Source organism: Mesoplodon mirus (genome assembly GCF_964341445.2).
Source record: "Mesoplodon mirus genome assembly, chromosome: 14".
Lineage (NCBI taxonomy): Eukaryota > Metazoa > Chordata > Mammalia > Artiodactyla > Ziphiidae > Mesoplodon > Mesoplodon mirus.
The window spans coordinates 77284083-77297963 of record NC_138990.1 but is presented as its reverse complement, the minus strand read 5'-3'; the positions used below and the strand labels follow the sequence as shown (position 1 = coordinate 77297963).

The 13881-nt window shown below is 35.5% G+C and overlaps 1 protein-coding gene across 5 annotated transcripts in view; it reads right to left on the bottom strand.

Moving 5' to 3' along the window:
- The window catches only part of EHBP1 (EH domain binding protein 1), a 500368-nt gene that overhangs the window by 235487 nt on the left and 251000 nt on the right, over window positions 1-13881 (bottom strand). Inside the window, exon 1 of one of the 5 annotated variants that reach the window (XM_082643306.1) lies at window positions 10441-10547. The exons of the other annotated variants lie outside the window; for them this stretch is intronic. Coding sequence (XP_082499432.1) covers window positions 10441-10473 — 33 coding nt within the window. The 5' untranslated portion in view covers window positions 10474-10547. Of the gene's footprint in view, window positions 1-10440; window positions 10548-13881 lie in introns of those variants that run through there. 5 annotated transcript variants of the gene reach the window in all.

The window sequence follows — 13881 nt, the reverse complement described above, 5'->3', positions numbered from 1 at the left end:
AATTAAATACCAAGCTCCATTTTTATCCTGGTAACCACTTTAAACTGGAATTATCTACTAGGGAAAGATGGAGAATGGAGATGAATTTTGTTGAAGAGGTTTATTGGGAAAAGAGGAGAAGAGACCAGCTGAGCCAAGAAGGAGCAGAAGGATGAAAAAGACTGACATTTCAGAATATATTATTTCTCTTTATATATTACTTTAAGAGTCCTTTGAGAAGAATGCTAAAATCTTAAAGTATAAAATCCATCAAGCCAAATTTATACCATACCTGCTCTTTCTGTTTTTTAAGATCAAAATCCTTATGCCCACTACTACCTATTAGGGAAGGAAGAAAACCTACTTTTTATCAAGGGCCATTGACCCATAGGGAAAAAATTAAAATAAAACAAAAGACAATAACTTAGGGTTATACAGATACTTTTTTTAATGAACTTTGTATATTTTAAAAAGGAAAAATCTAAAATTTCTCTAATCTGAATCTACAGTTTATCCCAACTTTAATACCAAAAAGGGTCAAAGAACAGGTTTTAACAAGGAAGAAAAGTGGAAAAGAATCAGTGAGCAGGTGTAGATGGTGAAGAGGGGCTTGAGGGTGAGACCAGTTCTGAAGGTGGTGGGAACAATGGTGAGCACAATGGTGAAACTGTACTAATCCCTTGAGGAACTTCATCGAGCAAGAAAAACTGAAGGAATTGGCAGGGAATAACTAGTATTTGTATTTCTAAAATGCTGCTAGCTAGGCATGGACAGTTTGAATTGGAGATTCAATAACTCTTGTCTAAAGTTGATAAATCATGAAATAGAGTACAAGTATATCATATAGAACTAAAAGCATGGAGGGAACCACCTGAAGAACTAGAATCTGAAGCAATTATAAGAGGCTGCCTCAAGGGAGTGGATTGGAGGTAGGAACAGAGGGGCAGGAGAATGTTGATTTTCAATAGAAGTTCTTCCGTACTGTTTGATTTGTTAACATCTGCCTGCCTTGAAAAAAATAAAAACATAATTTTTAAACTCATAAATTAGGAGGGGCCTGAGCTATGTTAAAAGTTGTTGTGTGTGTGTTTTGCTAATTCCATCCAAAGGTTCTTGTCAAAAACAGACTTGATTTTTTTTTTCCTGTGTATACACACATTAGTTACGGATGATTAACAAAGTATTCATTGTTCTATTTGCTTTGGCTGAGAACTGACTTGTGTTAGTGTTAAGGAAATATTTCACTTTATATGGAGAAGGTATGAAGGGTTGCTTATTTAAATATACATAAGGTAAGGTAAAAGAAAGGGTTTATACATGTTTCACCCTCACAAACAATAAAAATATTTAACTAGGTCGAAGTGTAGTTTATCCAACTTAGAAACTAGGGAAAATGCTATGTATCTTTTCTCTCTTTATCCAAAATAGCTTTGTGAACTTATCTATTTAGTACTTTAATTTTGGTGGAACGGTAAAGCATTTATTTAAAGAAGATTTGATATCAAATTTGACAGAACCAATCATAATCATTTTCTTTACTTTTTAAATATGCAGAGGCTTTTTTAAAATAAATTTTATAAAAAGAGTAAAAAGTAGCTGTATTGCAAAATCAGAGTTCCTCAACTTTAGGGTATCTGAAAATAAGTACCCAAATTTAGCCTGACAAATGGTCACCTAAAGTGCCTTTACTTTTCAGATGTACATTTAAAAAATAATATTCACTTGGAAGAAAAGTTTTCACATATGAAGAATCAGTAAGAGATACACATCTATCCTTTTAATAATTTTTATAAATATCACTTTTCTAAATAAAACTACTTTATCCAGTAAACAAGAAATACTAGTTATAGTAATTTAATTTCTGTCAACACCTGTTTGATTTAAAAAGAAGGTAGTCAAAACCAGTAATATGATTTAATCTATCCTGTAACTGACTTTTGAGTAGACTTTTACTAATTGGGTCCACCAATATAGGTTAGGGTAAAGAAAAATAAAAGTGTATAGGGAAAAAATGCTGTGGATTATTTAGAAACTGGTCACTAAAGAAAAGAGAAGAGAGGATGGATTTGAGGTCAGTTCCCAGATCTCCATTTTATTCCTAAATTGCTAATAATAGCAACTTATAAAGAAAGAATTAGACAAAGGATGGAAATTAGGAATGAGGGCAAGGATAAAAAATACTGCAGATGATTTGGACATCTAGGGCCACTTGATGGTACTACAGAAATTTATAGTAAGCAAGACTTCAGATCCAGGGCTTAACTTCACAGACAGCTCCTGTGACACAAGTACCCTTTACTCTCATTTTCCTTCTTTCCTAACACATATGATTGGCACCTACTGTTTCTTTTCAATCCCAGATAAATTTACTCCTCCTGTATTTCTTTTTTACATTGGAGGATAAAAAATTTAGTCTTTTCTATTTCTCCCTTCTTTCTTTAGTAGATCATATGAAGAATAGAGCCATTACTTATAAAATAAATATCACTATCAGTTTAGACTAATTCTTTTCAATCTCCTGAAAGGTAATAAGACCTTTCTACCAAATTATATGGAGCAATCTCAGGTAGCTCCCTTCAATTTTATTTCATTTTTACCACACACACCCCCTACTCATCACCTTCATTTTATATGATCTACTTGTTGACATGTATCCATTGAAATCAATTTCTAAATTGAACTCTGAATCTAGTCACCAAAACTGTCCTTGAATCAACAAGACCATTCCAAAAGCCTGAGTGAATGATGAGTTTTGTATAATAATCTGAAGTCCTATATATTTTCACTAGGTAAAGCTATCACTGGAGTGATTTCCAAAGAGAGTTATTGCAGATGCATAGCTCACTCAAACATGTGGAGGTCCACTCATAGCTCACAACTGGGAAGCAGTTCTCTGAGTGGAACTGCTTTTTTATACTAATGCAAAAGTATCAGCTCTAAAAGCACTTCCACAAAAACCTGAAAACGACATAGGTATAATGCACATTTTAAAATAAGAAATGTAATAACATTAATGATGAATTTAATCTACTCTAAATGCAAACAAGGAGTAGCAACCTAAAAAAAATTATACAACATGCATATGTTCAAAACAAAAAAAAACAATACTAAACTAAAATCAATTTATTAAAATGATGGGATTATGGATATTTTTCTCCTTTTTAATATTTCCAGTATTGTCATTATGTCAGTTGTGTAATAAATATAAAATGTTTAAAAGACCCATTAAGCTCTAATAAAAAAAATAAATCTAAAAGACAAAAAAGTTATATATATATTAATTTTATTTGCACACTATTCCCAGCACCTCTGACTCACAGAATTTATCCCAACAGATGCCTTCTTCAGGCATGAAACTAAGAATGGTGTAGGTATCAGGGCTTAAATGTCTCACTCCAAGTTTATTGCAAATGAAATCAATTGGACACCCATTTATTGGACATTTACCCATTTATTGGACATTTACCCATTTATTGGACATTTATAAGTACATAGCATCTTGCTAAGTATTGTCTGTTTACAAAATAACATACTCTTCTTACCCTTAGGTAGCTGCCTAAAATTATCAGGGAGAGACAAGACCATCACATGGAAAGTTAAATAAGGTAAAATAATTTTTTAAAAAATCTGCAAGTTTAGTATATGAATAAGTGACAAATTCATTTTTCAAACACTCATTGAGGGTCTACTATTTGTAAAACTTTATTCTAAGTGTGGAAATCAGTTAGGTACACTTAAATTTCTGTCACTCCAAAAATAAGCCAAAAAATGGGATGTTTTGAGAAGGAGAAAGGAATTAGGAACCACCAATCTATCTGAACTGTAGGACATTCCTGGCTTACAGGGACAGATCTCATGTTAAGGGACAATCATTCTGTAGCTCACAGAACTGGAAATACATGCCTTACTCTTTAAACTGGCTTAGACAGCAGCTATGTAGCATTTTAATTAACTATCAGTATTGACATACCTTAAAAGCAGAAATCTGAAATAATGCACTGTAAGTAGTACTTGTAAGCCAATATTAATCCAAGTTTAACCTATATAAAACAAAGTGTCCAATGTTGTATCTAGATTGTAAGGGGAAGGTTGGGTATAACACAACTGAATTCAGAAATGCTGAAATGAAAATGCTTTAGCATATTGCTAACTAATTTGTTCTAATTAGTTAGCAATATGCAGAGAACAAACATTGCTGCCGAGTATTATTTTTTGAATGCCAGGACAGAAATTTACATATCAACATTAAAAATAACCCTATTTTGGGACTTCCCTGGTGGTCCAGTGGTAAAGAATCTGACTTCCAATGCATGGGATGCGGGTTTGATCCCTGGTTGCAGAACTAAGATCCCACATGCCACGGGCAACTAAGCCCATGGGTCACAATACTGAGCTCGCGCACCTCAACGAGAGAGAGAAAACCCGCATGCCACAACTAGAGAGAAGCCTATGCGCCATAACTAGAGAGAAGACTGCACGCCACAAGGAAAGATCCCGCACGCCTCAATGAAGACCCCGCATGCTGCAACTAAGACCCGACGCAGCCAAAAAAAAAGGAAAAAAATAAAATAATAAAATAAATAATAAAATATTCCCCCCCTCAAAATAACCCTATTTTAAATCAACCTCTAGTTTATATATCTAAACTATCATAAATATTATTAAAGAACATGTGGTAACTATTCTTTTTTTTTTTTTTTGTGGTACGTGGGCCTCTCACTGTTGTGGCCTCTCCCGTTGCGGAGCACAGGCTCCAGACGCGCAGGCTCAGCAGCCGTGGCTCACGGGCCCAGCCGCTCCGCGGCATGTGGGATCTTCCCGGACCGGGGCACGAACCCGTGTCTCCTGCATCAGCAGGCAGACTCTCAACCACTGCGCCACCAGGGAAGCCCTGGTAACTATTCTTGACCAAATAATATTTCTATACTTCTCTATTTTAATAATGTAAATATAAACTATATATTTTAATTATTCTATAAAGAAAAATTTAGTCATTTGTATATATATTAAAAGGTAATTAAAAGTTGATCTCTTACAAAGCTTAATTAAACTAACTACAAATTTGTTACCTAACAAACTTGATGTCAGAACTTATTTTTAAAAATTTTACACTTATTTTCAAATAATTATAATTTACATTTTTAAATTGACCATCTTTCAAAATGAAACTAAAGCATTTCACAACTTATATTATTCAATAAATCTATTTGTTTAAAATATTAGCAATTTTAAACAATTTACAATTAACTGAGGTTTTAAACTTGAGTGTATAGCTAGTATACAGACATGATCTGAAGCAGGTGATCTTGTACACTGAACTTAAATGAATAATCCAGATGTGGCTGCTGGATATTCTGATCTTGTTTTGTTTTGTTTTGTTTAATTACTATCAAATAATCAACCTCAATAAAACAGATCTTTACCTATTAAACATTTGATTACAAATATTTTTTCTTACAATAAATTAAAGTCCATTTTTCTAAAACAGCTGAATTATGTTCTATTTGAGGAGATACAAAAAGCAAACATTTAAAATCATGTTATCTCAGTTGTACACATGAAACATATAATGTTATAAACTAATGTTACCTCAATAAAAAATAAATTAAGAAAAAATCATGTTACCACATACATGCAAATACTTTAAGTTGGCAGGTAGAACTTTAGAGTGGGGATCAGGAAAATGAACAAAAGTGAGTAGTTTGCTACTAATTAGCAATATGACTTTGGGCTAGTTATTAGATCATAATACCTTAGTTTCCTTATCTGTAAAATGAGGGAGAATTTTATGATTTTCAATCTTTCTTCTAGCTCTAAGTTTCTATGATTTGATTAATTGAATTAAGAAACCCATATCTGCATTAGGAAACTAGGTTCTAAAGTAATAGAATAACGTGATAGTGGGTTATAAAACTTAAGGAAAACAACAAAAATATTACAACACTAATTTGAAATATATGAACTATCAGAAAGCAATGCTTTCAAGATAAACAAAACCCAGGAGCAATAGTTGCATATGCCTGTGATCATTTAATGGTGGTATGAACAACGGAGTTTACAAAACAGGATAGTTCATTTAAGGATACCACTTGCAGAAATATTTAATTTACAAATCCAGAAACTACTGACAAGTAACAAGGGAATTATACTGAAATATTTTACATCTTACTTTACAGAGTCCTGTTACACTCTGTAAAAGTCACATGTAGAAACTAAAAATATTTAAAATGAATGATCACTAAAACTAAAACATAATAAAAGTGTGTATAGGGATAAAGTCGATTTCTTTTAATAACACACTACCAGCCACATAATGCTTACAATGAATTAACACTATTTTCTGTAAAATTGTGAAATTCTCTGAAGATTTAATTTTCAAACATGCCACCATCAAGCACCTAATAAAATACAACTTTAAATAAAAGTAAATAATTTACTTCCTATTACTAATCTGATACAGGTATTACTGGAGTCCAATTTTCTTTCAAAGGTTTTTTGTTTTTTGTTTTTTTTTTTGCAATATGTGGGCCTCTCACTGCTGTGGCCTCTCCCGTTGCGGAGCACAGGCTCCAGACACGCAGGCCCAGCAGCCATGGCTCATGGGCCCAGCGGCTCCGCAGCATGTGGGATCTTCCCAGTCTGGGGCATGAACCCGTGTCCCCTGCATCGGCAGGCGGACTCCCAACCACTGCACCACCAGGGAAGCCCCCAAAGGTGTATTTTTTCAAAGAACATCCAGACACCCAAACATTATTTAAAAAACAAAAGAAAAATTTAAAAAAAAAAAACTTTGTGTTAGAAATTGTCCCAGGACTATATTTTGACATTTTTAGCAACCTGACAAACCACTCTGTTTGCTTTCTTCTGCCAATACAAATCAAGCCAAGAAGCAGTTTCTTCATTATTTCATTCAATGTCATAAGACTACACTATGTTAGGGTAAAGGTCAATCATCAATAATGCATGCTGTTGCTACAGCTGAAATATAAATGTTCATCTGGGCCCTGTTTCAAAGGCTGGCCCATTGTAACCTATTTAATAAGAACTATAAAACTAGGAGGATGTGGGAAGACCAAGAAGTATAAAATACCCTTTTCTCACTAAACTTTGTTTGCCAACATCCTATGGAAAATTAAAGAAGGTACTTAGAGAACTTTAGGTAGTTGGCATCAGAAAGGTTTTCTTTTTTTTCTAGTAGCTTTAACAATTTCATGTTTTAAAAAGATTTGCTGGAGTGCTACCCAGCAGGCATCTATGACAGCACCATGAGGTTTCAGATTTAGTGTGAGTGGCCGGATAAAGTTGGACACTGAAAGTTTTGTATATGCTGAAAGGCACCAGGATGGAACGCCCTATTCAGCAATTGGGTATGAGATTGCAGTGCAGTGGGTTGGAAGATGTATGCATTGGCACTCTGTGTGGAACCAGTAGGCTTGCTGAAAAGGTTACTGCAGTCTTGACTTTGGCAGCTGTCTTCTTTAAGTGATCATGAAGAGTTAAGAGTGAGATCCAGGGTTAAATCTATGAAGATCAGAAGTCGTGCATGTTTGAAGCACTGCCTGTCCTTTGTAACATTAAGTCATAAACAGAAGCATGGAATACTCTTGTGGGTGGGGAGGGGGCGGGGGGGTTACATAACTGAGAAAGTGTCACATTTTAAAACACTCAGGTAATTTAACTCTCAACTTTCAGGGTGGCATTTAAGTTAAACCGTCAGCCAATGTAATTATGTAAATGGAAGAAGCAACTTTGTAATATGTAAGTATGAATATCACCAGGTTAAGAGCTCCAAGCTCTTTGTCTACTATATGTCTGTGTCTTTCCAATGTACATTCTGAATACTCTGCCTCCAAAAGCAATTTGTGATGACTACTCAGTCTCAAGGAACACTTATAGGCAAGGACTAAAAACTACTCTTAATACTACTAAGGAATACTCTGTGCTACTGTTCTTGACTGGATTTATAAAGGAAAGGCAATGCCTCAAACATGTACAATTTCTGGCCTTCACGTGTGACGCTGGATCTCACTCTTAACTCTTCACAAACACTTAAAGAAGACAGCTGTCAAAGTCAAGCCACTTCCACAGGACATATTCTTTTTGCAGTGACCCCTCCCACTTTTTCCACCACCACTAAATCAATTTTTTTTTCTCATCAGAGCTAAAATATAGCAAGACAGAATTATTCATGCACATGAGTGGTGTTTCACATATCTGTGCTGCAGGACCTAATACAGGATCACAGCATGCCTTCAACATTTGCAATTAGGTCCTGAAATCATATGACTCTATTGGGTATAGATTAAATACTGCATAGGTTTTTGCTAGAGATCACCCTATTAGTGGACCTTCAAAAATAGGTACAAAGAACTAAATACAAAGTAAAATAATTTCTTAGTAATAAAATAGAGAATAGTTGTTTTTAATTAAAGATAGGCCAAAAAAAAAAGCCTCTTAAAAGCAAGCATGATAAAACTGAAAGGAAAAGTATATAGTTAAACTGGAATTTCAAGCTTCTAGATTCTAGAAACAGAGTTCTTTTAAGCATTCTGATCTTTTAAAAGATCAGAAAAGTTAGATTTTCTTTTTACATAGGAAAATCCATGATTATTACTCTAAATGATAGATGAATAGACATATGCAACACCCCTCCCCACCTCCATTATTAAAATTTATTTTTAAAATCGGGATAATTTGATCTTTAAGAAGGGCGTATCACAAACACATATTAATCATGACAACACATCCTAGTGGGCAGAAGTTGGTTAATTTAAATAAGAGGAAATCCACAAATATTTGATATCATAAAGAAAAAGTCCATATAAACCCTAAAAAATAAACTCTTCAGCAGCTAGAGTATTTTTAAGCAATGTCGAAGAATACTACAGAATTATTCTATAATTATAAAAGTATTCTTAGCACGTGAAAGAAAACGATTCTAAACTACTTTATTTAATGAGAGGCATTCTTTAAAAATCCTTTTTCCTGGCACTAAAACTAAACTGTCACTAAAAGAAAAGCAGAAAAGATTCCCCAAAAACCCTCAATCTAAAATACAATTAGTATTCTGAAGTAAAGAAACCATCCCATTCCATCCCCAAAATCACAACCTTAAAGAGTTGCTACTTAAATATTAGCCAGTGCTCTGTGAACCATTTTATATTAAAATTGGATAGTTCTAAACATCACACATATAAAAAGTATTGTTTGACACAGTGCCATTTTGATGATAAATTGCAATCTATAGCTCAAATAATTCTACCCAGGGATTAACATTTCAGAGGCTGAGCCAGAGATTATGTGTGTGGATCTTGAATTTCATCATCTCCCTTTGGCACAATAGCTTATTCTTCCTTTTTTCATCTATTCTTTCATGAAGGGTCAGGAAAGCTTAGCCTTGCTGTTGCATTCATTTCATCTCTACATTAACCAGATACCTTGCAGTCTTTAGTTCTTATGTGTTATTCCATTACAAATGCTATACTGCCCTATAGTATGGCTAATGAGGTTTGTACCAAATCAAAGGGTGCCATCAAGTGGTTATAATACTCTAAACAGCATTACACTAAATGACTATTCCAGATAGACTTTCTTCAATATAAACAAACTGTGCCAATCCTCTATGAACGAACATATTACTGGGGGTAAGGAATGGGGAACTAACCATATTAATTTTTGTTCTTTATTTTCTATCCTTCAGGGATTGCTTTTCTGCATGTTATATTTATGAAGTACAATTTTAGTGTCAAATTTAGGATTAATACTTATGTCAGCAGATTATCAAATGATATTTATTAGGCAAAATTCAGGCATGACAGCATTATTGGGAATTAAATTTATCCACCAAAATTCATCACTAGATTAATAGGAGCTTATTTCCGAAAATAAGCAATAATAGTGCAGTGTCTTGTCAGACAGTGTCTTGTCAGATCTATTTCTTATTACTAATGAAAAACTGCAAGGCTATGAAATAGAGCCAGTATTGTTTGATCTATTTCATGCAGCCATTCGTAAGGTCTAACAAGGAACCAAGCAGTTGGTGTAAGAATGTATTTTCGGATACTTAGAAAACTTTCAACAGTCTATTCAACAGGCTACAAGGGTCATTTAGAGTTTTGAAGATAGGAATCTAGAACTGCTCTTAGAAAACACACACAAGATAACATGTAATTCAAATGGGCCCCACTCTGCAGAGATGGCTAAACTGCTGCTGCATTGAACCATCCTATACCACCAGGGAAATCTTACACATTGGTTTAAAGCATCTTCATAACTATATACTTAATTCTGTTGCAGAGAAAGTAAATTATTCAAGTTCAAAGATTACATAAGATGTAGAAAAGTAAATCATAAAAGCTAACTTGCTCTTTAGAAGATTTAATGAGCAATACTAATAATAAGGTAGCAAACTCCAGGCAAAACTAAAGATCCCTATGACAGCATTCATTATTTTCTACATACCTTATGCAGACTGTCTACAAAAATATTTCTCATCACACACTTTCTTCCAGAGCCTTGTCACTCTCCCATCAAGTGGTGGAGTCTAATTGCCCTCCCTTTAAACCTGGGTAGGTTTATGACTAGCTTGTGGCTAAGAGCGTGGGGAAGTAACACTGTAACTAGTGAGGCTGGCTAAGAGCTGGGGAAGTAACACTGTAACTAGCAAGGCTAAGTCAGAAAAAGGTGATGCAACTTCCACTTGGAGAGCTGGAAGAGTCACTCCTTACATTTCCAGCTGCCACAAAAGCAGTCTGACTGCCCTAAAAGAAATCCAAACTAACCGACTCAGAGAGATGAAAAAAGCAAGGCCTTGAGACTACATGAAATGTAAAAGCCCTCTTTCCCTGTACTCCGGCCTCACGTTCTAGCCCCAAACACCTCAGACCACTGCATCCTAAAAGACTCCAAGCTACAACTGCCCAGCTAAGCCCTTCTTAAATTCCTGACCCACAAAAACTGTAAATAACTTGGACAATGACTACAATAAGCACAAGTGGCAGAAAATGATCATTAAGTTCCAGAGGATAGTCAGCAGACTTCAACCTGCAATGCTTACAACAACACTTAGTTGGTTACATATGGGAATGCAATAGGCATAATTATTGGCCATGAAGCTTGGAATACAGATTGGTAACAATAAGCAGAAGGTCAGAAAATTGAGATCTCCACCTCTGATAGATGAGGAAAGAATTATGTGGGTTGGAAAGAAGGAAAAATGTTTAATTCTTATGTTTCATTTTGGGCAAGGAGTCAGATGTCCTGGAAAAGACTGAATTGGTGATGCAAGATCTTAGCACAGAAGGAAAGTTTAAAACTATCTTAGGACAATCCACATAAAAATACCAGAAACCAATGTAAGAGAAAGTAGGTTATATCAGAAAGGTAAAAGAAAAGACCAAGCCTTGAGATATGTACTTTAATAAGAAAAAGAAAAAAAAATTATTTAAAGGAGTCTGACTTGGAAAAAAAATCATTCATACATGCAACTGCCTTTTGTTTATATCTTTTCTCCCCACAACCTGTCCTCACCAATTCTTCCCCTGTGTTCTCGCTATTGCTTAAGAATAACACGAGCATCCAAATATTCAAATATTCAAACTAGAAATCTGGAAATCACCCTAGACTCCCTGACCTCCCTCAACCCTCAGAACTGATTTAGAATTAATACTAAGAACACCACCTTCTAACCTATTGAATCTCTCTTTCTTCTTCTCTGTCTGCACCTGCTTATGCCACTGTCCTAGTTCAGGCCCCTGGATAACTGGATTAATTGCCTATCTGATCTTCAGCCCTTCAAAACTCAATTCATGCTCTATAGCAATATTTTTTTCAAACTGTAGGCTATGACCCCTTACTGGATCATGGAATCAATTTAATGAGCTGCAAAATCAATTTAGTGGCTTGCAACCAGCTTTCTAAAACATCAGGAAGAAATACTAGGCTGCATCCCACAATAGACTAAGACGTGTTTCATGAATCTTTTCTTTTTGCTATATATAGGTGCCTATGTGTGTGTACTGGATCATAATGCGAAATGTATTTCTTAGTGCTAAACACTGATCTTTCAAAATACAAGTCTGATCATTTTACTTCACTACTTAAAACTTTTTTATACCTTACTAGATAGCTAACTAGAATCATGAATCAGAATCACACAGGGTCTAAGCAAATTTGTCTGTTTTACTAGACCCACAGGTGATTCTGATGGGCAGCCAGGTTTGGGACCCAGAGCCCCTTGGGATAAAGTTCAGAATCCTTCATACAGCATACAAGGCCAGCCACAACCTGGTCCTTGCTCATCTTGGTAGTGTCAAACCCTTCTGCTCTCTCCATTTTGGGTATGAAGCTGTAGCAAATTTATCTCTGCACCTTTACCAAGGTTGTTTCTTCTGTCCCTACCCCAGACCCTAACCTTCTCATACAACTTTATCTTATGCATAAGTGTTTTTTGTTTGTTTGTTTGTTTTTGCGGTACGCTGGCCTCTCACTGTTGTGGCCTCTCCCGTTGCGGAGCACAGGCTCCAGCCGCACAGGCTCAGCGGCCATGGCTCATGGGCCCAGCCGCTCCGTGGCATGTGGGATCTTCCCGGACCGGGGCACGAACCCGTGTCCCCTGCATCGGCAGGTGGACTCTCAACCACTGCACCACCAGGAAAGCCCTATGCGTAAGCTTTTGAAAGTCTTTCAAGCCACAGTTCATAAATGCTCTCTAAAGCGTTCCCCACGTCTCTGACAGACACAACCACTCCTTGACAACCTCGATGGACCTTCCACCTGCCTCTTTTCTAGCATTATCATTGTAGTCCTATCATTTGCTCATAGATCTTCCTCTCTGACTAGACTGAAAACTACTTGAGAACCAAAACCTTGTTTATATCCCCAAAGTCTAGGAAGTAAATGTACAATCAACTTTATAGTACCCAGTATAATGAAGCCCAAAAACATTCATTCTGTGACCCATTAATAGGATAATAATGGTCTCTTTTACAAATAGTTTAATCCTACTCTCCTTTGGTTGTTGTTGTTATTTTTTAAATTGAGATATAATTGACATATAACATTGTATCGGTTTTAGGTGTACAACGTAATGACTTGTTATATGTATATATATTACAAATGATTACCACAGTAAGTTTAAACATCCATCACCACACACTTACAATTTCTTTTCTTGTGATGAGAACGTTTAAGATCTTAGCAACTGTCAAATACACAACACAGTATTGTTAACTATGGTCACTGTGCTGTATACAGTTTGAAAAGCAAAAAAAAAAGGCCAGTAGAAAAATAATTTTGGAAAATATCTATAGTAGAAGAGCTTGGAAGGCATATATTGTTGATTGCTTTGGTTAAAGAAGTTTAATATGTATTCAGATAATGTAAATAAATCCTATGATTTTTAGTGATCTAATTAAGTTTTATACCTATTGCATGCCATCTGACCACTTTCCTAAACTTCTTAAGCTTAATGAGAAACGAGAAATTCTTCAAATTTATTTTACTGATTGATTTATTTCCAAATTGACTCCATTTTCAAAAGAATGCAATAATTCAGGTTTTATAAAATCAGAGCCATTAATTCAGGACAAAAACAGGAAATGAGGGCTTCCCTGGTGGCGCAGTGGTTGAGAGGCCGCCTGCCAATGCAGGGGACACGGGTTCGTGCCCCGGTCCGGGAAGATCCCACATGCCGCAGAGCGGCTAGGCCTGTGAGCCATGCCGCTGAGCCTGCACGTCTGGAGCCTGTGCTCCACAACGGGAGAGGCCTCAACAGTGAGAGGCCCGCGTATGGCAAAAAAAGAAAAAAAAAAAAACAGGAAATGAAAGGAAAAGCAAGAAGAAAGTTATATCAAGAAATTCTGCCTAAAGAAAGTGGCAACAGAGTACCTCTCCCTAACTCAC